Source organism: Metopolophium dirhodum, chromosome 3 (assembly GCF_019925205.1).
Source record: "Metopolophium dirhodum isolate CAU chromosome 3, ASM1992520v1, whole genome shotgun sequence".
Taxonomy (NCBI): Eukaryota; Metazoa; Arthropoda; class Insecta; order Hemiptera; family Aphididae; genus Metopolophium; species Metopolophium dirhodum.
Genome location: NC_083562.1, coordinates 14061630 through 14086310, shown reverse-complemented (window position 1 = coordinate 14086310; position 24681 = coordinate 14061630). Strand labels below are relative to the sequence as shown.

Sequence of the window (24681 nt, the reverse complement as noted above, 5' to 3'; positions counted from 1 at the left end):
TTACCAAACCCCATTACTGGTGTGTGCCGAGTACCTACGTATATCTTATGTTTGTATGTATAGATGTAACTGGGATTAGAAATTAGAATCTTAAAGGAGGGGGAGCCAGAGAGTGCTAATGTTAATTTTTAACATTTTTTCAATTAGGAATTATTAGTTAAACTTCTTTTAATTTAAAAATATAAACTTGATACGATATTATAAGACTTTTTACAAGCCCTACTTATCAATTGTTTGCCTAATATATATATAGGTATAGTTGAATCATATTATTATAATACTGATTACTACAGGGTGATTCATTTGTACATTAAATAGTAAATACTCACCATCTCAAAGAGTACTAATGTTCTTAAAAAAAATGTTTTTCTATAAATAAACTATTTTCGTAGGTGTACCTATTTTTCGAGATGCTGGGTGTATAACGTTAAAAATGTAATCATCCTGTATATTGTTTGAGTTACCAAATTGGTATCTATAAAGATGATCAAACAGCGGTGGTGATGTAGTGAATATACCCACTCCCCCCGCCCACCCATAACTTTTATTTTCAATATTATATTAATGATATTATTATAATAAAAAAAAATAAAGTACCTACCTAAATAATAATTTTTTTTATCTGTAATCATTATTCTGATAAAACTATTCATAATTTTTGATATCAAAATTATTTTTATTCTGATAAGTTATAAAAAAAACAAAAGACTAAAATCTTAAATTATTTTTTTTTATGTTCGAACTGGAAGAAAATTAGACTAATCGGGGATAGGAGACTCCATTTGATCAACACAGTATTATATTAATGTATGTATATTAAAATATCATACGTGAAATGACAATAAAAATAAAATATAATAATAATAATAATAATATTGTAATATAGGTAGGTAGTCCAATATAATCGTTTGGTCGGTGGGTAACTATAAAACGCGACGGTAATATTATTTGTCGTTCTTTCGCAACTTTGAATTGAGCGGTTTTTTTATTCAATTATTTGTTCGGCGTTTGTTTTTAATTCTCTCTCTACACCAATCAAGTTCACGTCCACGAATATAGTTACTGATATTATTATTATTTTATTCCGTGCCTATTACAAGTAATGTCAGCGGCGGTATCAAATGTAAAAATGCGACACAAGCCAAAAGCCGATCGTACGAAAATAGAATGGTTCTTGGAAGATAGTTCTACTGTGCGCGGCGGTAGACATGGGACTTTTTTCGGCCAACAACTGCTGTGACATACATTCGCAGCGGTTTTAACACAATATATTCCCCGACGAAAATTGACATAATAATATACTCCACTACGATACATTATAATGTACTCATGCACTCATGCGATATACATATACAATATAACTATATGCATTATACATATATGTTTCCGATGACTGTTTTACCGCGGCCCGGATGTAATTCCGGCATCCGGCTTACGCATCTATCATGCGCTATTCTATCTATTCAACAAGATGGTTTGAAAAAAAAAAAAATTGTAGGTACGTCAAATTCGAGTCATGGGTTATCGTTTGAAAACGTTTGACAATCACGACACTCGAATCGAAAATCAACAATATTGTTGCAACCATCAAGGTCTACTAAAACGGAATAACATAAAAAAAAAACATTTTTTTAACCGCCTTTCTGGCACATTTGTAGAACATCAACAATACTCGATATCGATTGTTATAATTATGTTTAGCAAAAAAATAATCATCAAATCGTCATCATTGTTGTCACAAAAGATGACCCAAGTTTAGCGTTGAAATTCGCACACGTAGCATTACCCAATATACACCTATTATTATTATAAATCATTTTATACTTTTGGCACAGCGAATATTCCATATGCAATCGTATGATATACGACACACCGCACTACCGCAGTCGTCGTACACTCGTACCTAACTATACCAGCTTATTACCTATACCTAGGTTACGAAAAATACGTGTCACGTATTATGCGAAACGGAATACGAATTCTATTCCGGAATTATGGACGGGTTAATGTTAAGTGTGTTGTTCCGGCAAATGCAGAGGGCTTTATAATTACATAATTTTTTCGGCACATTTATTTTATAATAAGATAAACAAATTAAATACATTATTATATTGTTAAGCAACGTTCTTCGCGTTACGTTCAACGTTTTAGTCCGGTTTGAGAGATAAGAGGAAAATAAAATAGAATAACCGGCTGCCTATATCATTGGAAACGAGTTCAAGGCAAAACGGGCGGCAAAAACCTCGCACCCGTTGTCGGCCGGCCAACGACCCGGCGACCGAGATCTCGGTTAGTGCAAAGGTCGTTTCATGAGATATTTTCGTCCCCACTTCCATTCAGAACCATTTAGTAATGTAATAATCAATGGCCATAATTAGTTTGGCCGTCATCTTCCAAACGATTTGTACTTATGAAAGATTCCGATTATACATTATTATAGGTATATATTATATTATGTATATTGTATATCGTATATGTAATATGTATGTATACACTATAATGTAGATACGCGAACATATTGTTATTATAATCATCGTCATCATTATTATTAATAATAATTATGTAAAGGACTTTTATCAAAAAAATTCGCTGTTGCGATTATAATATACCTACTACCTAATACAAACGGTATGTACGTAGGTATTTAATTTCTTGAAGAAATTCGCTGACATTTTCCTTAAAAATCACAGTTAGCAACATTTATATTTTTTTGCGTACTACGGGTGTATATAAATAACCTATAAACCATAGTTACATGTTATATGTATATTATATACGTAGTAATCCTGTAAAAATATCTGTTAAGTATAATAACCCCGTAAGATGAGATAAAAAAAAAATACTGTTGTCTTTAAGAGACAGTAGAAAGTATATTTTATTAATTCGTTTGCATGTAAAAATTGATAAGCGACGACGTTGTCATAATATTCTCATACTACACACATGTAGGTATATTATATTATTACTATAATAATATATATTTCAAGACTGTTAACGATAACAACAGACAAGAGTAACTTAGTACTTACTTTATATTTAATATTAATACATAAATATAATATATTTAAATAGTTTTTATATAAAATAATGACAATTGTTTTTTTTAAACGTTCGATATTGAATTAAAAGTTTTGACAATATTTAATTGTTGTTATCCTGAAATAATATTATAATTAGATATATTATTTTTTTCACAAACAACATTCAATTTCATATTTTATATACTAAAACGTTGTATTTTAGCAAATTTGTTACAAACAAATACATGTTTTTGGTTTAATTAAATTTATGATTTATTAAAACAAGATTGTAATATATCTTATTTGGAAAATATAAAAGTTTTGTGAGCATTTGTGTACACATTTAACACGTCCAATACTACCTACTATGTCATTTAATTAATTGTTGTTTAATAAAATATACATTCTACTAAGATACTGTACATTGGTCAAGAGCCATGATTTATAGTTTTTACATCGTTTGAATTTGAAAAATAACTTAATTTTTACTCCAAAAAGTTAATATTTATTTTATTAAAAATATTCAATAACTATGGCTAAATTTATAAAAACATTTAGGTATTTTTTAATATAAAAATAGGTTTTACGCTATAGTAAAAATTCATAACATAATATTTTAGAAAAACATAAAAAATAAAAACCATAAAAATTATTCGTTTTTTTAGCTATAGCATGTATTGTAAATGTATCATAAATAGTATGATAATCTACAATATATGAAATTACAGCAAAATAAATATTAATAGGTAAATCGTAGAGAATATATTGTCGAGTGTTATTTAGAAGAGAATATATTATAATTTAATATAAACATAAAATAATTACTAATTAGTAGCAGATAATACTCTTATGATAATTTAATTTAGAACTAAGCAAAACATCATTCATATTCATGATTTAAATAAAATTAGTGATACCTTCTATCATAGTAATATATTTATTGTATTTTAAACAAAAGTTGTGTAACAAATTATAAGTTTAAAATTATGAACCAATTATACGATTATTATTGATTTATTACCATTCAAATTTATGAATACAAATTTAATCGAAACTGATTATTTTAACAAACCAAATTAGTACTTATCGTTAAAAATAAGAAATTAAACAACTATAAAGTGATTGAGTGTTTCATATTTGATATTCATACTATATTTTAAAGTACAGTAAATATAATATCATAGGATTATAGTCGATGATAATATTAAAATATAGTTTACATTTTTAAAAAAAAGTTAGTATTAATAAATAAAATTAGATTAAATGAATAATAATTATCGATTATGAATATACAACTAACAAAGTTTTTATTTAAATTTATTATCAGTCATCATGATATATCTCGTGCAGGGAGGAACCTACAATATATTTAAACGTAATCCAAAACATCTACTTATAGGACGCTTAGTCTGTATATTATAATGCACTAATGTTCGCTAAAATCCGTTACAAAAACATCACGGCATTATTGTATCTATGTTTTGTTTATTTGGCATGCACGTTGTAAAAAAAAAGTAAAAAAATCGAACAATAGCTCCGCTATAGGTTGTCACAATAAATAGGTCCTTGAAGCTTCAATCTGCCTTGAACCATACCGGCCCAATAATTAATTCCAGCACCGTTCGAGCTGTATAGGTATAGCTGGTATAAGTATACGTTTTACCCACTGGTTTAGAGGTTGTGACGTCAACATCCTTCTCGGAGATTAAAAGCGAAAAAAAATAAAAACGACAAAAAATAGATAATAACACATTAATAGTAACTGCACTATTCATCCACACCTATATCCTCATCATTTCTGCTGCAGCGCACGATGCAGCAAACCACACGAGACCAATAATATATTATGATATTGTATTGTCTTATGTTTAGCATTGGCCAGAACAATAAAGACAAAAGTACATGTTCAGGGAAAAAATTATAATAAATTAGTTACAGGTTCGTAAAAGTAAAAAGATAATACTACCGTGCGAACGTTAGCTGCGTGTACCTACGAGTGTAGTACATTTTAGGACTCACCGTAGATACCCAGGGAAAAAATGAAAATCCGTAGAGTGGACGAATCATATCGATATTAAAATATAATGTACCTAACATATTAATATTATTATTATATACAGTTATGAGTGTATGGCGGTAAAATATGGACAAAACGCATCCGATAACCGACGAAATGAAATAATTGTTTTAATTATTGTTGTTATTATTATTATTATATGGCTACGTTATTATTGTGCCTACTGTTCTAAAGTTCGATTACGACATTGGAGCACTATAAGACAACGACGCTTCCAATCGTCGACTCGTAACAACCGGGCCAAGGTTATAATCGTACACATTATATTATTATAGTGGGTATAGTCGCGCGCGTCCTATCACGCTTGCACATCGAACAAACGACATAGCTACGTTAGAACTTAGAATACAATGAACTTTACGCACTTCATTATATACCTTACTTACTTGTCTCCTCCCCCTCCCTCTCACACACGTGCGCATGTGTGCTTATGTACTTGTATTGAAATACCGAGTATATATTAATATGTAGCATGTGCATTTATGTGTAGATCGATCGGTATTCGATTTATACTTGCAGGCTGCAGCGTTACTATATTATTGATTTTTATTATTTATTTTAGATATCATTGCAATTTCGTTATTCTCTTTTATCGTTTACTCCGAAATCGAGTTTTTGCGACCACGTGAGACAATCTAAATCCACGTTATAATAATACACGCATATAACCAAGCGACACGCGATTAATAATTACTATACACAATACACGTTTTCCGTCATCCGTACGCCAAAACCCTCTCGGCCCATGTTTTAAGTAGGTACATTTTACAAGTATTAAATATAAATAGACAATCAAACACAGTGTTGTATTACTAATTAAAGATAAACTGTAAGGTACTTTCGAGAAATAACAATTCCAGTGGTGTAAATATTTCGGCAGATCACTATAATTGCATTGCAGGAGATATTTATCTAATATTTCAATAATTCGTTATACCAGATGTCCCTGGACTAGTTGCACGAAGGTGGACACTGGTAGAAGGTCGTAGGGGGTCAAAAACCTCGCGACGGAGTAAGTTTTTTTATTTTTTAGAATACGGTCATGTCATGTTGTTGTTAATATATTTGATAACTTTTGTTGGACACTATATCGTTAAAAAGCCACAGCCTCCATTCTGTCCAATAATATCAGTAACAAATACCAATTTGTATAGGTACCATTGGTCACATATGGAACCTATATAATATAGACATAAGCGTGTATCACAGACTATTGAATATATATAATAACTAATAAGACGAGTTTAATTATATACATGATTAGGTCTTACATATAAGCACATACATAAGTGCATAACATATGAACCTGAAAAGAACAGATATTATATCTTAGTTCACTGAAAAATGAAGGTATACTTGTTTTGTCCAACGTCTGTGTCATTTTATCTTAATCTTCTCGGGTCTTCGTATTACATTTAACACAGCTTTTTCAAAATCTTTTTTTCCGTCCAAATTCTAAAACACAACCGTAAAAGCTTTTTAGCTGATTTGATAATACCTTTGGTTCTCCGAGCCGTTATTTTACAAAAAAAAAAATAGATAAATTATAATAAATTACATTACAATGTATACAGATGCATGTAGATATACGTAGTATATTGTACACATTATATATTATATTATTTATAAACATTTTATTTATGCAAATATTAAATTTAAACAATCTGATCCTAGGACCAAATCGCGGTTCTCAGAGTGCAATCATTATGAACTATGCTTTTAGTTAGCTAACACTGGTTATAGCCCAAGGCCTGCGCGCAAAAGTGAAAGTGACAAACCAAGCGGCATTGAGCCAGTCCATCTACGTTAATGTTAAGGAAGGCGTTTTGATTATGCAGGTTGTGGCAATGTAGCGATCATTGAACTCGGTTACAGCCAAACATTCTGAGAAATTTGGAAAAAATCTGTGTGTAATAGGTTTGCGATGACGGACACAATATGTACAAGAAACACAATCGAAAACCGTTCATTGTATAAATATATACACTATATAGGTAGTAATCTATCAAAAAAAAAAAATCAGACTGCAGAAATCATTGCTTCCGCTGAAATAGCCATATAAAAATAGTAAATAATATAATTAGTGTATGATTACTAATTATGTACAATTTAATAACAACTTGAAAGATATTAATAACAAATTATTTTATAATTAGTCACTGGGTTTTTGAGTAATACAACTGTACAAGTATAAAGTCTTATGTCGTCAAATACTCAAACTATCACTATTCGAACGTAAAATCAGCATAAATAGTTACAAAAAAATTGAAAAAGAAATTATATAATAAAGAAAAGTTTAATTGAAATTATAACAAACCGTGGTTTGTGCGATAAATTTAACGATACCCACAGCTTTTAGCTTGCAAAGTGAGTGTGTTAATGTGTTATACAATAAAGAGAGCGGATTCTCCCCCTCAAATATAATTGAATATATAATATAATATATTATAAATTATAACGTTCGAACCGGTTTATATGTTTAGATTGGGATGAACAGTTTCTATTATCTTTACAAGTTATAAATTTTAGATTTTTTTCACTTATTTTGATGATAATAATATTAGAGATAGTTATATACTTGCTGGTAATATATATAAATATATATTTTTTTTTGGAGGAAAACAATATTGCGTGCCGAAGAACATCAAGGTTACACCTTACTCGACAATCTCTATTGCGATACACAAGTCGAATGCAAAATAGAATCTTTTGGTGTACATAAAAAATAGATTCCAAGTACTTCCAACTCGAGTATATATTAATAGTTTACTTAGAAATTTTACGAAATTATATTAAATAACATTTATTTTAATATGAATTGATTCATTGGTATTGATTTAGTTTATGCCATAGACTCTATGTTATAGTTAATATAGTTTAATAGTTATGAAATTTTGGATAGACTATAGAGCCGATAGTGTATAATATGTATGATGCGATAGTGTATAATTCTACTCAGAGTTTCATACATTAATATCGAATAGTTATGGTAGTTTATGATTGAACGATATTTGCAAATTTATTTAAATAAATATAATGTATAATACACGAGTTGTAATTATAAATCTTAATACAAACGCGTGGGAAAGTCTAGTACCTATAATATAAATAATATAAAATATATTATATGTAATATGTATATAATTAAAATAACTTGCACACCATTCGGTTGACCGCTCTATTACTGTGGTTGATGCACCGCAATACGGAAATGCAACTACGATTGACCTTACCCAAGGCGGTGGTGGTATTCTCAAGGAGGTTATTCATTTGGTAACAGTTCTAATTCATTGGATACGACAATTCGGTTTCTAAATTATCAGTCGATAATCACAGTATATCTATGTGTATACTGTATAAGTACTAAATATTATGTATAATATATGATAGCTGGTGCCTGATGGGAGCAGAGGGGGTTGGTGGTTATTTTGATCACCCGCTATGACGTTAGTCACTAGAAGTACAATATTTATAAGAATGTTGTGAATGTTCTCCAATAAAAGCTTTGAATTGGATTCTGAATGTGATTTATGTAAACGAATTAGGTATTATGAAATTGGAAAATGTTATTTTACTATTGATAATTTTTCTATATACTCTATATACATCATCTCAACAAATAATTATATTCAGAAGTAATTGCTATTGGTAAATGTATGCTCTAAATGCTAGAGCTCTGCATGTGTCGATATTTTTAAGCCTAGCCCAACCCATATCCTGAAAGTAAAAGCCCGGCCCAATCGTACACTAATCCATATAAGATGCGTTGTATTGTAATTATTAAAAATTATAAATAATTACGTTTCCTATTAAGTCTCCCGGACGGTATAGTTTGAAACGAGTGAAGTTGAACGAGTTATTGTCTGGATTATATAACTTTTAATATTATTATAGTAACGGCGATACGCACTTAAAGTTTACCATTTACCAGTAAATTAAAGTCAAATAGTTGATAAAAATAGTAAAATCTAATATTACTGAAGTTCGAAAATATCTCCAATACAACGGAGTCATGCGGTGCGCAATTTCTATTTATGTACAATAATAGTATGTCCCCATTTTTAGAAAAACGATAACGTTTCGCATATTATACAGAAACAAGAGGAGAGACTTATAGATGATGAGCGAGAAAAATGTCGGTCACTGACCTTCAAATCTCTGTTATTTTAGTCATGTTTGTGTGAAAACTGAAAAGTCACAAACTGTACCCATCGACTGTATAATACTATTATTTTAGGTATATTTACGGTTTGCATCACGCTGAATCCATAATACAATGACCCCGGCAGCACATCGTTTAGCGACATTACCCGGGATACCATATATATATATATATATATATATGCATTATGTATAAATTATATCGTGGTATACCAATTAACAATTCGTTATACCTACAAATACAACATCGAATGTAAAAAATGTGTAGGTACCGATAGTCTATAGAAAATAGTAAACCAGCTTATAGTGATTTTCAAAAGTTATTCGGATATTATAGGTTAGCTGGGCGTATACCAATTATATGGGCAAAATAAGTGAAATAATTTTCTATGTATATATTATGTAAATGATTTTATTATATCGGGTTGTAGGTAAATTATGTATTATATGGGGTAGGAATAAAGCACTTTTTCCCAAGCAACATTTGCCCAGAGTAATATATTATTTGTCTATATACGTGACACTTATTAATAATATATATACATATTACATATTATACACAATTTATTATATACCATGAGATATAAGTACCTACTGCAGAAAAATAACAACAACCGAATAGCAGCAGTAGTGTGGTTCGATAGCGATTTCGTACTTCTCTTTACATATTATAAATTATAATATGATGAACCCAGCATTGGATTTACGCGCAGGTAATTATGTGGTGACAAAATGTGCGGGGGAGCATCAAGAAGTTTGCGCGTTACAGTAGAAATAAGTCTTCTACGAGGTCAAGTTCAAGGCGCCTGCGTATGTTTTCACCTATAACCATGTAAACTAAGACATCGTAATCAATAGTCGTAAAATACCCATTTGCATAATACGCACAAATACACGTACCTCGGTGACAAGGAATCCATTTGGTGTCTGATAATCAATCGGGAAAGTTGTCCTCGAATGTCGTATAGAACCGTAAGAAACCAAGAAACGCAGTTAATGTTATTTATATTACACCGATGACGGACGGTCCACGGTTTTCTGCGCACAGCGGTCAACGAGTATAAAACGTACAAAGCGTAAAACTTCCAAGTACGGCGGTGGCGACGACGACGAAAGTATTATTGTAATCGTTATTGTTCGATATGATTTTCTTTATTAATATTGTTAAAATTAAACAAAATACGTTTGAGTGATCGGTACGCGCGCGGCGTGTGTACCCGCTGTACTATACGCTTTGGGACGCCGAGGAACGCATTTCCGAACCGTCCGACCGGCAAACACTTTCTCCCGGGCCCGGGCATGGTCCACCGCGGAGAACATGGATCCTTTCTCCTTTCGTTACAGCCGTATACCACCATTGTACGGTCTTCGTCACCACCGTTAGGGGGAGGGGAGGGATCTATAGTATATACATAGAAATAAGGTATACTATATATGCGCGTGTGTGTGTGTGGCTTTAGCCGCCGTGTCAGTCACCCAGTGGTGTATAATATATTATTATTTATTATTATTGTTATTTTTAACATATTCATGTTATACAGAATACTCTCACTCATCAAGTACACAACGGTGTATCCCCGCCCCACCAACAAAGTCGTAAACTCACGAGAATACAGTAAAAATATATAAACCTATATAGTAAATGGCAACCTATTGCACTTCCGTCTTTTATATTCTACATTATCATCTTGTTGTCGTGACCGGCTTCAGATTTGTTCACCACCCACAACTATATGTACCTACAACCCCGAGTCCGTGATCACGATATAAATAGAGATACCTATAGGCTATATTATATTTTATCGTTGCGTTAATAGACTACAACAACAGAAGAGTATTCGCGCGATGATCGCGTTTCGATCGAGTTTATATCGACGACTCATCAAGTGAGCGGTTTTCGCCAATTAGCGATCATTGATCAACTATTTAAAAAATATTTATATAGAAATAATAACACACTTGAGTCTCGGACGAAATAATCGAACAATTATAGAAAGTCAAATAAAGACTAAACACACATTTCACGAACCAATGATCTTGAATCGAAGTCAAATGCGCAAGCGTCTCGAAAACAATTTACCCAAACGAATTTTAAACGTAACTATTTAACAATAGTGTTTTGGAAAAACTAACAAAAATTGTATACCTACTTCCCGATAAATGGACAATTAACAACGATGTCGAACAACCATCTTTGTTTCATCACCTTACAGGCGAAACAACAATATAACTTCGTTCCGGGACTCAACCGCGTAAAAAAAATTTAACCCGATCGCAAAGTGATTATTCCATAACATATTAATTTTTATTTTTTTTACGTGTTTCTGTAAGAGAAATGTCAATATAAAATTCTAGATTGACGAGTTTCGAGCCAAAAATATCCATTAACTTTCACATTTACCGTGTAGATACCGAAAATAATAGCAAGAAGAACTATAAGTTCTAACATTAATTGATGAAACAAATCATATCATTGTGTTTAATTAATGAGTAATGGTTTTAATTTATTATTAATACAAAATGTGTGTGTTGGATAATTTAGGTTCATTGAATATGAATATATGAAAATAATATAATATACATTGTACAAATACAATGTATCCCTTAATACCATTAAAGTTAACTTAAACTCTATATAGACATGATATCGCCATATCGATTTATCTATTTTTCCTTATTCATCTGTCTTAAAAGTATTATTATTTTGTCGGATAGGAATATAGGATAGCCCGGCATCTGACATGCTTCAAGTATTATTTATAATATCTGAAAAATGTAATTATTAGTTATTATTTCAATTTCATACCTAGTAGAATTTTCATCATAACATTAGTATAAAATTTATTGTATAGGTATATAATATAATATAAAACCAGATTATTGAATTATTTACATTAAATATTCTCCAAATAAATACGTGAAGATTAATGATTTATTATTAATTGTTCTATGTAAATAAATGTATTTTTAATGATAAATATTATAAATTGTTACTAGGGAAATAAATTAATAAAAAATTTAAATAAAATTTAAAAAAATGAATAGACAAAAAAGGAAAGATAATATTATTTATCTAAAAATTGTACTTACTTTAAAATTGTAAATTGTTTGTACATCTTAATATATTCATAATCCACTTTAAAATAAAAACATAATAAATAACCCATGAGGTTGTCTAGATAATAGTCTTACCTTTAAATTTTATAAGAGGTCAATTCACTCAAATTTTTTAACCAATGAAGCTACACGTGTTCTTCTGAGCGTAAAATTTGCTATGTTACGCACTTGTAAGACGGAAACAACACATGCGGGTATAAATTTAATATTTTATGTTTTTGATGTATTATTATTTTCTAGATACTAGATTATACAAAATAAATTTTCATAAATACTAGATGTGAAGTATTGCTTTGTTATCATTATGTCATAAATTAATAGAAAATACTAGGCACTGTTATAATAAGTGGAAATAATAAAATAAGCTTAGCGGTACAAAAATATACTTTTTATTGTTGATCAACTAAGAATACTTTCTAAAAAATGTAATTTAGTTTACATCATTCAGACGATATCAAAGCATAATCGAGCATTGTGGAAATTATTTACATTATATATAAACATAATAATTACTGTATAGTTATTATATAGTTATCTTGTGAAAATAATTGTCATTATTACAAATCGAAGGTATATTACAATGAGCTTCAAACTCAGATTTTAATTTTTTACAACGATAACTGTATTTTATTAGGTTATTGTTGGGTAAAAAGTAAAAACGAAAATAATATTTCACAGTAAAACATTGTATATTCAGAAAACTGAATAATAATGTTTTAATCCAAAAATAATCAAATTGTTTAATTATTATAATTAAGTGAATGTACACGTGGTGTAGGTATATTGATCACAATAATTATTGTATAGAACTATTATAGAAGTTAAACTAGTTAATATGTGTACTTATTAGTTATTACGTAATACCGTATTTCATTTTAACACGCTCCTATAATACTACGTAGTACCTATTAATTATTATTTATTGTATAAATAATATAGATACTAGGTACTAGGTAGGTATGTATAATATATAGGTATATGATTTCCTCAGTTTATCACAACAACACTAAACTTCGAGATTAAAATATAATTCCAAATATATAATATCGTATATGAATGTTTTATTATGAAGAGCATCAGCGATTTTATTTTACTGAATCTGTTAAAATTCGTTTGTCTGGTTGACTGCATGGCGAAATATAATAAAATACTACTGACTATTGTTTATATATCACTCTGTTGATTAGATATAAACAATATAAAATAACTTTTAAAACAAAAGTATAGTAAATAAAGACAAATGGGATGATAAATATTATACTTCTAGCGAACTTTTTTTTTGTAATCGTCCATTTTTTCATGTTAAATATAAAACAAAATAATATTCTCTTTTACTTTTATTTCTTCGAACTATAATTTATAATATGCATTTTTAGAGTGTTAAGATGTAAATTTATTTTCATAAGATCAATGTCAATCGACAATCATTGTTTATATTTTTATACTCGTTATAAAGATATTATACCTAAAAACGTTTGGTAATGAATTGTATCAATTCATTCCTTACAGTATAAACGCATACCTACAGACGTATTGAAAAAAATAGCTTCACACAAGTTTAGGTGAAGGTTAAAGTACCAATATCAGATTAAAATCGACCAATTTAATTAAACATCTATATATAATATATATATATATATGCATTTAAAAGATTAGGTATAGTGACGGCGTTAGATTAATATGTAATTATATTCTTAATTGCGTGAAAGCAACGGAAAAAAACAACCGTGATGTACTCGTATAATAATATCTAATAATATGACCGACAATAATATACAGAACAGCCAGACAAAAATTAAGAAAGAAAAAAGTTCTGTTTCTTTTTTGTGACCTATAATAGTCCAATAAATATTTCAACGGTTTCACGCAGGGAGCGTATTATAATCTTATTATACTCGTCCGTCGTCGAGTGTAAATATTCGGTTTTGGTTACAGGGAAGACGACGTACCTACCTTTACATTAGAATAAGTACCTATACTTGGCATGCACAATATTACTATTTAGTATTATTACAGAAAAAAAAAACATAATGATAATAGACAAAACAAATGGCGTGTAGGTTCGAACAAAACCCTGTGCACGCATGTATAAAGATTATTATACATATATATTAATATATTATACATCTATATAATATCTTCAATGCATCTATGTATAAGTATAATAATATAATGTATGGATGGTATATATGGCGGTGCGCGTTGTCCTCGCGAAGAATAATAATAATATAATAACCCGGTCCCGCGCGCAGTCGAAAATATCGCGCAAGAACAATGGTGAAATGAGAAACCGTGACCTCTGTGAATTTATTGAATACATAAAAGCCGGTGAAAGTCGCCCAAACCAAAACGCGTTTTAAACAACAATATTATATAGGTACAAATGCGCACGCGCAAAAAAATCTGCGAACACACACATGCGCATTAAGCACGAAAATACGTGAACAATCGACGACGGCGGCCGACGAACCCTAGAAGATTTTGGTTCGATTTTACGATGTGACGTTTTCATCCGCAAAGAGGTGTACCTATATACTATATAGTATATGCAATATTACTATAGTAAGTATGTAAGACGTAAGTAAGTGGATAATTTTATAATTTATAAACATTTTTAGTTTGGGTAGCACACGTCGTTTTAGTTGTAATAGGAGAGGGGGATCTCACAGCGATGAGTTATACATTATAATATTTACTTGTAGGTAGCCCTATGTTTTCTATACAATAGTAGTCTACTTTTTCTGCACCATTTAGATTTTTTATAATAGACAATAGGCATATCCGTAATCTTGAGCTATATTTACATACAGCCTGTGTATAATATAATGTATAGATATTATATACCTATGTATACTTAGTGGAATATGTCGTGTCGTTGTTGGTTAGGTTATTCATCCCACGCCATTATCAATCAAAATATGCAAATCATATACTAATATAATATCGTAACCCAACAATTTGCCGCAGATTTTACCGATGAAGAGTTAAGTAAATGTGGTTAATGTAAGAGGACGCTACATCCACATGTATTGTCTCCATCTTAAAAATGTAAAAAATAGCAAAAACTGTTTTGCGTGGGTAAGAACCACTCAGGCTGCAGTCCAAGCTAAGCAACCAAATGTTCACACTATAAAGAGGAGAACATAATGTTACTGTGCAACATTGTTTTTATTTTTTTGATATGAACTTTCTTTGTATTTGTGATATTGAAAAAATAAAAACAACGTTGCACAGTAAATGTTCTCTTATTTATAGTGTAACAATTTGGGCTTAGCTTGAACTATGGCCTGAGTGGTTCTTACCCACGCAAAATGGTTTTTGCTATGTTTTACATTTGTAAGACGGAGACAACACATGTGGGAGTAGCGCCCTCTTATTCTCTTAATATAATTCTCTACTTAGTAATATCACCTACAGAATTTAACATAATATATGCCTATCCTAAGGACTTGACCTGCTTAGGTTAGCATGTACGATATTAAGACATATTATATTGATATTTATTATTAACGCATATACAACCATATTAATATATTATACTTATTAGGACGTAAGACTGAGAGGGGGTAACTCTATACCCTTATACATATGAAAACATATAATCAAGCACCCTCGAGTTGAAATAATAATTATAATGACGCAAATATACTTTTTCTGCATCAAATCCTTTTCGCGCGGTTGTAATTAATTTAGTTCTGCAGCACTATAATATTATAACAAAATCACGTGATAGGTATAGGTATAGAAAATAAAATTATTTTATAATCAGTCGTAATGAGTAATCGTCGTGAACCGTGGAACACATGGAGGGTAGTCCCCTACCGCACGGTTTTGCGACCGTAAAATGATTTCAAGCCCCCTCATAATACTTATAAGGTCTAGTTATATTTAGTAGTTACACGTGTGGATTTTATACAAAAACGTGCTCCGCAAAACCGTTTCGGAAACCGTTTCAAAACCTACACAGTACACATATGGTAGGTTGTAGGTATATTGTATAGAATACACACGCCTGTATGCACAAATGGCAAGGGCGCTGCTGAGGGTTCTTACATTGGATATAGCTCCCTAACACACACAATTTAAGTCCACCTACCCGATTGGCTTTTACACGGCAGATTTCTAATAGTAACTTAAATGTCGAAACTATTTGGAAAAAATTATTAATATACAGTATATGGCCGGCCAAAAGCCATATTTATCAATTATAGGTTTAAAAATAATTAGGAATGATGAAAATTAATTACTATTTCTACAATGTGAAAGGTTTTATTTTTTATAGTGGAAAAAGTACTTCAATCTTCAACTTTACAGAAGGTTTCTGGTAACAAAAGTATACAATTCCCCGTGGGTACTTTACTTGATAAAAAATATTCGGGGGACGGAGTGGCCGAGCGGACTAAGGCGTCGGCTTCGACGCAGCCGACCCGAGTTCGATACCTCGGCCGTGGTCGGCATTTTTCTTCGGGGAAGTCACGGTGTCCGGAGAACAAGTGCTGCCATCCCCCACCCGGGGCACGGCAGAAACCTACGGGTGCCCCATTAGAAATTCTGCCAAAACACAACACACACGTGTACCAACCTACCCAATTTAAAAACCTACAGCGCTCTCCCCCACACCCAATGGCCTATGTTGCCGCGGGTTACACAATAAAAAAAAAAAATAAATAAATAAAAAAAATATTCGCAATATCAATTTTTGACAAAATCAATTGTGTTATTTTGTTGTAATTCAAAAACAAATAACCGTATACACTTGAATATATAGGTAAGTATATATAGGTAAGAGGTACCTTATCAATTTCTATAGACATAATAATATAATTTTCAAAATAATTTAGTTTTTATTTTATAATTTATAAACATTTGAAAGTTTTGACTTTTTTTAGTTATTTTCCTACAAAGGTTGATAAAAAATAAATATGTTATGCATATTTTTTATTTATTAAAAATGTATTAAGTTTATTTAACTGAGATCCCCGATTTATTTTAATTATAATAATATCTAATAGGTATTATATATTTATATATAAAAATCTTGTGTCACGGTGTTTATTGTGGTCGCACTCTTCCGAAACAGCTCGACCGATTTTAACGAATTTTTTTTGTATATTTGGTAGGTATGAGAATAGGTCGTAAAGTATTTTTCATCTTTCTACCCCCATCCCCCCACATTATTTAATCGTGATTTTAGTAGGATTTTGAGATTTACGGTATAAATTTTTATTTATAAATGGTTGTTATCGATTATTGGAGAAATAATTAATATAAATTAGTATTTATTATAATTTATAAGGTTGCCATTGGTGAATCAAATCAAATTTTCGCACATTGTCCGCGATCCGACGTATTTAGATTGCCTACCAGGGTCTAGGGTGGCTGAGTTGCACCCAAAAGGAGTTGAATAATCACAATTTTTTATTGGTAACGCGGGATCAGTTAGTAATATAATACAATTTAATATTATAATTATATGTGTGTGTATCAAAAGTTGTATTAATTGTATTGTATGGTAATCGTTATAATGACTTCAAAAGTTCATAAAAATTATAACAAAACAGCTGTCTGCAGCAAATACATACATCATACATATATGTAATATAAATAATGTAGATGCATAGCAGGTATAGTAAATATTGAAATTAAATGGCAAATACACTTATACACTGATATAAACATAATATATACGCGGTAAAAAAAATTATTCGGAAGCGAGTTTATACCCAATATATTATTTAAAAATGTTTACCATATTATAGTCATATTTAATTAAAAATATATAGTGTATATTATATAGTATATACAATATAAATATATATATATATATATTATGATATATATTTATTGTATGTACAGATATTATATAACAACATTTATATGCACTTTGTATACTGTATGTACCTACGACCTACCTAGGAATTAGGTACTGCATATTATATATACCTATAGGTACTTTATATATAGTATTGGGGTTACGCCCGTTTTCGTAATAATTTATGATCCGACGACGTAAAGTGTAACTAATTAGTACCTAATTATGCCACCATAATAATAAACTTTACATTTCTGAAGCATTGACAAAGCGTTGGGATGGCTCGGGAAAAATCGTCATGATCCTAAACAGTAAACAGTAAATAGTAAACACACACTAAGACGCGCGCGGATCTGGCCGTGAAAAACTATTATCACGGGTAGGTGATACATAGATATAGACATAATTTAGTATATCGCACGTATGATATTATTATGGTTGAAGAGAGAGAAAGGTTTTCGTCATCGGCCGCGAATATGTTCGCATGAACCTACCTATATTATATTATTATTATTATTGTTAAATTATTTATACCTATTCCTACGACTCGCAGCGGTCGAAGTCTGGTTATGTATACGAATTTCGACCGGTCATTGCCACAAATATATTTTATTATATTAGCGGGAACGGTAATAAAAATAATAATCATCATAGTTTTATAAACTACCTTTATATCCAAGCAAAACAAAAGCTAAACGGTTGTTTTGAAAAATAATACACCTTAATATGTTGTAATTGTGCTGTGATCCTACGCACACAATGAATTGATATACATATATAGCGACGGAAACGCGCGGGCGTGTGTAAATACGCGTTTTATTTTCCCTCTCATCGCGGTTCGGATCGTTTCTATTCCCAAAAAATTTTCACTTTTTCCAACCATCACTTTCCCTTCGATCCGAATTACCGCTTTCTCGGCGCGCCGCCGGTACCGTTATGTTATATTATTATGTATATTATAGAGGTACACTGAGTGGCGCATATTATACGATAAATCAAGTGGCGGCGGCGTCGGCGGCCAAGTCACACGCATGCGGTTAACGGCCCGGGCGGCGGATGGCAATGCCGCCGCCCGCCACCGCCGCCGCCACTGCCTCGAGAAGAAAACCGCCAATTAAAATCCGTCGACGACGGTTCCGCGCCGCCCATAGAAACCGGTCTCCGCACTGCCAACTGTACGCCGCCGGTACCTATACGCGTCCAACGCTGTTGCGTAAACCTGCAGAGATGTATGAATACCGAATGCGACCGACTGTCCATACCTATATGTTATACACTTATACCTAATATACCTCATATAGTCGTATACCTCTAGTACATGATATGCCTATATAATAATATACTGTTAGGTATTATTATTTTTATCTAATAATAAAATGTACTTTTATTTTTCTCTCAAAACCAGTCGAGTGTATTAATATTATTATGTGGCGTAGCTTTCAGCGATGTTGTTCCGCTGCATCGCGTATAACAGTGTAATGTGTATAATATTAAATACGGGTGTATGAGAGTGTGTGTGTGCGAGTGTCGAGTGTTACGATGATATCGACAACGCGTATGATACTAACTGTATTGTAAGTTGTAACGACTAACGGGCCGCGCGAAGCCGGAATTCCGGCGTTACGCCATATAATATAATATGTTATTATTAATTATTATCATTATAGGGTACTATAGGATTTATGTATTTTTAGAAACCAAAGTATTTAAATATTATAATAAATGTTATTAAAAATAAATAATAATAGCTTTTTAATTAGTGGTTATACCTATAGTGTATATAGTTTGCTTTGCTACAGTTTGTTGTTTCGACTGTTGACATGGACATTATATAAACTATAATAATACACATATTATAACAGTACCCAACTGTATACAATGTTGTAAAAAAATATTGATTTAATTTGAAATTTAACTGGAAAATACGAATTCCCACAATCTATAAGTACTAAGATATGGAAAACAACTTTATAATCTAATTTTAGTAAAATATCGGTTTAATATTTTACATAGAATGATGAATCCTAAACATAATCATTATAGTATTATACATAGTATATTAGATGCATGTATCTAGTAATTACCGGTTAACCGGCATAAATGTATAATATTATTAGTGTTATTCAGACTTATTCTCATATGAATTATGAACTTAGTTCACGGTTAATCTGCAGGCTGTAGCGTACTTGGATAGCCATGGAAAAACGGATTGTGTATTTGTGTATTACAATACACATCATAGGTCATAGATTACCTATAAAGTTGCAAAATATTATTGTTATTATATTGTAATAGTTCTTTTTTGAAAACAAGTTCCATACCGCAGAATTTGTACAGCTATATAAATACAAGTACCTACTTGCGAGCTATAATAATAATAATAATAACGTTTTCACGCACATGCGTAAGCATTGCATTCAAAAAACGCTTGCCAAACAATGCATAATATTTAAATTGGAAGTTTACATTTTTGCTTCATTCTTCAGTAGTTTTAGAACAAAATTAAAATTCCAATCAGAATCGTTACCAATATCTGCATAATATAATTACACCTACATAATTTTCTTAGAGTTATTAGCTCGCAGGGTTATTTTTCCAGGGTTGTGCACGCAATAATTAACCATGCAGCTCCTTCATCCTCGTCTTGCTTTCATCAAAACGGCGCCGCAATCGTTACGCGCGTATGGCAGCAGCTCGCCGAGTATACAACCACGGTATCACACAATAACATCATCATCATAACGGTTATACCGACGTGACTCGATGCAACCGTCGTGACCCGGTGCGCGGGGCAAGCGGTGGCGGCAACGGTGAAAGTAGTGCCAGTTTTTTAGCAAAGCTGTCCCCCTCCACGCACCACTTATTATTATTATTATACTATTATAGCGGGTTGGATAGCCTTCGCGCTCGCGTTTACTCCTGACCACAACCTTCTTTCCTTTCACTGTCGTCGGCGATCATTAAATATATAATATTTTACGTGGTACACAAACGTATACGGTAATACAATCACAACAAATATACTATTAATGCTCACACACACACACACACACGCACGCGTATACACACCATCGAGCGTCATAACACAGTGGTGCTGCGCACTATCCAAATCTTTATTAAATTGTTCACTCTCGCTCTTCTCTCCCACTATCTCTCTAACACCGTGATTAATGATTTTTTTTTATTATTCGTTCGCCGAGTAAACGTATTTTGAACGGAATATATTATTATGATAAAACTATAAAAAAATTTAAATCGCGTGTATTTTTGATATTATTATTGGCACTTGGTGCGTAGGTACCTATATTATTATTATTATTATCATCATCATCTATTTAACGGCGTAAAGCCCAATAAATATATTTATTTATATACCTACTCTAACGAGAGTATTGTATTGTAAATATATATTTAATGAAATTTAATAATATTTAACTTTTATAGTCAATCAAGACAAAAATTACGCCGTAATTATTTTTGCATAAATTACATTAATTTAAACCTAGTTATGTATTATAAATCGTTTGCGCTGGTCTTAATATAGTATTAATGCATTATACAGACTAGATTTTCACGTGGGTACCGATGGCAAAGAAGAGTTTTTAAATCACTAGGGTTAAGAACATATTATCTAGGTGCAACCGTCGGACGTAAGAAACCCTTCACTATTTTATACGCTCAGAAAATGATACAATTACGCAGTCGTCTAAAAGACTTATGGGGTCATGCTGCACGGAAACAATTCCGCGACTATTTAGTATATTTTACTATTTACCCCACTCAAGACTCGTGTTGGGACTTCAGTCACTGAACTATAAATACGGGCGTGAGGTATACATAATTGTATAATAATAAACTGCAGTGCCGAATTTATATAGGTATATAGCAAGCCGATATTGGCGGTTAAATTCCCGGGGCGACAACATTTTTAGAGATAATATCTTATATTACATAACAATAATATCATATATTATGATATATTATAATATAGTATTATGGTTTATAGTCATGAACCTACTCATGTGTATAGTGTATAAATTACTAAAGATATATTTTAATTTATAATATATCCACGTAACACTCAGTCTTTTATTTTTGTATTAAAAGAATACAATTAGCTGTTTAAAGTTAACCTACGCCAAAAAAGTTTCGAATTGTCAATACGAAGTATAAAATATAATATAAATGTACTAGGTAAACTAATATTTTAATTCTTATACCTTGTGTCAAAATAAACTTAATATAAAGACCAACAACTGCCACAATGTAATACTATACCCAGCATATAAGACTTTAAACAATATAAATATAAATTATTTTTAGTGGTTTTTTACATAAAAAATTTGTTTTAAAATAAATTGATTTACCATATAAACGTCAATATTATTATTATTATTTAAATTGTCACGAAAGTTATATTACTATAAACTTAACGACAAGTCTCAAACATAAAGTAGTAAGTACACGATGTGCTGCCGTGTCCGATTTCTGATCAATATTATACACATCGGCCACGTGTAAAGTAATAATATATAGGTAGTAGGTACAGAATGTATAGTATACACCTCTAATGTAGTTAAAAAATGCAATTCTCCTGTACACATAGTCATATAAATGTGTAAAAGACGACGAGTCCTTTAACCGAAATATTTGCTACGGCTTCTTCATATAATACACATGAAAAATAATAATAATAATTTAGCAGTATCACAGATATATACTACTATATTAGATGCCCGACTTTATATTCTATTGTGTATGGGTTTTTGAGGCCAAAGGTTGAGCAATGTTTACAATCTGTTACCAATATTATAGTGTATAATAGATAGAAAATTGATAACATCGATTTGTAAACATTGCCCAACCATATAGGTTAGGGTATAGAACGATTGGCTTCAAGTATGGTCTCCGAGTCTGGCATCTAGTATTATAGTATGTATATCTGTGAGCAGTATAAAAATATATACATAGGAAACTATTATTTTTTAAATAAAATAGTTTGTTTCCTTAAATTAAAACTAGAGCAGGAGATCAGAGTTCTGATATCATTAACAACTAGTATGAAGTACTTATGAATAAATCTCAACAAAAATGACATAAAAAAATAATTATAATAATAATATAAGACAATATCAAAACAATAAATTCTATTTCGTGTCACGTTAGTTTTATTGTAGTAATCACTACTAATCAGTGATATTAATAATTACATTCAATTTATACTACAATAATATTATTAATTTACACGGATAAAGCAATTGCATCAGTAACCGCATAATAATAATGTATTTTATACCTAGGTATAAAATGTTAAAATTAGTGGGCTAGATGTATCCATATTTAAGATCGTTTAACCGTGGTCAGAGCTTGCAGGAATATCAACATTAGCCGGTCCCCGGACATTACATATTGCAGTATATACATTATAAATATAAAGAGAAAAATAATTAGTATTATATATTTATATCACGTAATGATTTTATATTGTGTAAAAAGAATGAAAGTTTTCGCGTGAAAAACTCGACACAACCGGCGCCGCCCGTTTATAATTTGAATAATATGTGTAGTGTGTACGGTATTTAGATACATAAATATGTAAAATTTTTACATTAAAAATAAACGTATTTCCGCGAGTCTCATCGGGGTCGATAACCGAAACGTTGTGGAAAAACACACGACTGGGTCATGACCAACCGCGTCAGTGGTTCCGACGGAACGGTTGCCACGGCGACCACGGGGTATACGTGTAATGTGTATACTGTATATATTGTATATTATGTATAGTATGATATATTATATTATTATATTTATGTACGTCCAGGTGTGTATTATATAATATAGTGTGTTTGTGTGTGTGAGTTACACTGTGTTCGTGTATACTGTATATACATTATACAATATACCTACATGTATACAAAGGGACGTGTATAGACGCGACGTGAGAGGGAGGGTTGTTGACCTCCCGCGGCGGTAGCAGCAGCCCAAAAACAAAAAACACCACCCTGACGTCATTCGTACGACGATATTCTGTGTTTATACATACATACACAGGGTGATTTTTAAAGCATGCTCACCTTATTTTTATGCTTACATTATGCGTGTATTCAAACCCTGATTTTTGGAATTTTTAAATACGCTTGAAGACCATATTTTTGAATACTTAGGATTTTTTGTACCACTTACGGATGATCTTGTAAAAATAAAAACTTCTCATTTTCAAATAGGAACCCCCTATTTTTACTTTTAATTATTCAGCAGATATTTTTTGTGAATTTTGATGTATCTAAATCAAAATTTGAGAGGTAGTTTTTGAGTTAAAGGTATATAACTTTGTCTTTGTGTGCTAAGAATAGTATGTCGATGTGGTAATAGGTTAACGCAATGTTAGTAATTACGATTGATCTATCAATCAATATATTATATTATAATTTGTAAAAATGACCAAAGTATAATAAAATATACTGCATCTAATATTACATATAGCTTATATTTTT

The 24681-nt window shown here is 31.0% G+C and overlaps 1 protein-coding gene across 5 annotated transcripts in view; it reads right to left on the bottom strand.

The window, feature by feature from the left end:
* Positions 1–24681, bottom strand: part of LOC132940150 (hormone receptor 4-like) — a 79358-nt gene that overhangs the window by 16370 nt on the left and 38307 nt on the right. For 2 of the 5 annotated variants that reach the window (XM_061007592.1, XM_061007594.1), the window contains exon 3: positions 6454–6552. The exons of 1 other annotated variant lie outside the window; for it this stretch is intronic. In XM_061007592.1, the coding sequence (XP_060863575.1) occupies positions 6454–6478 (25 nt within the window). In that variant the 5' untranslated portion in view covers positions 6479–6552. Of the gene's footprint in view, positions 1–6453; positions 6553–10158; positions 10542–24681 lie in introns of those variants that run through there. 2 more of the 5 variants (XM_061007593.1, XM_061007596.1) reach the window with 2 other exon arrangements.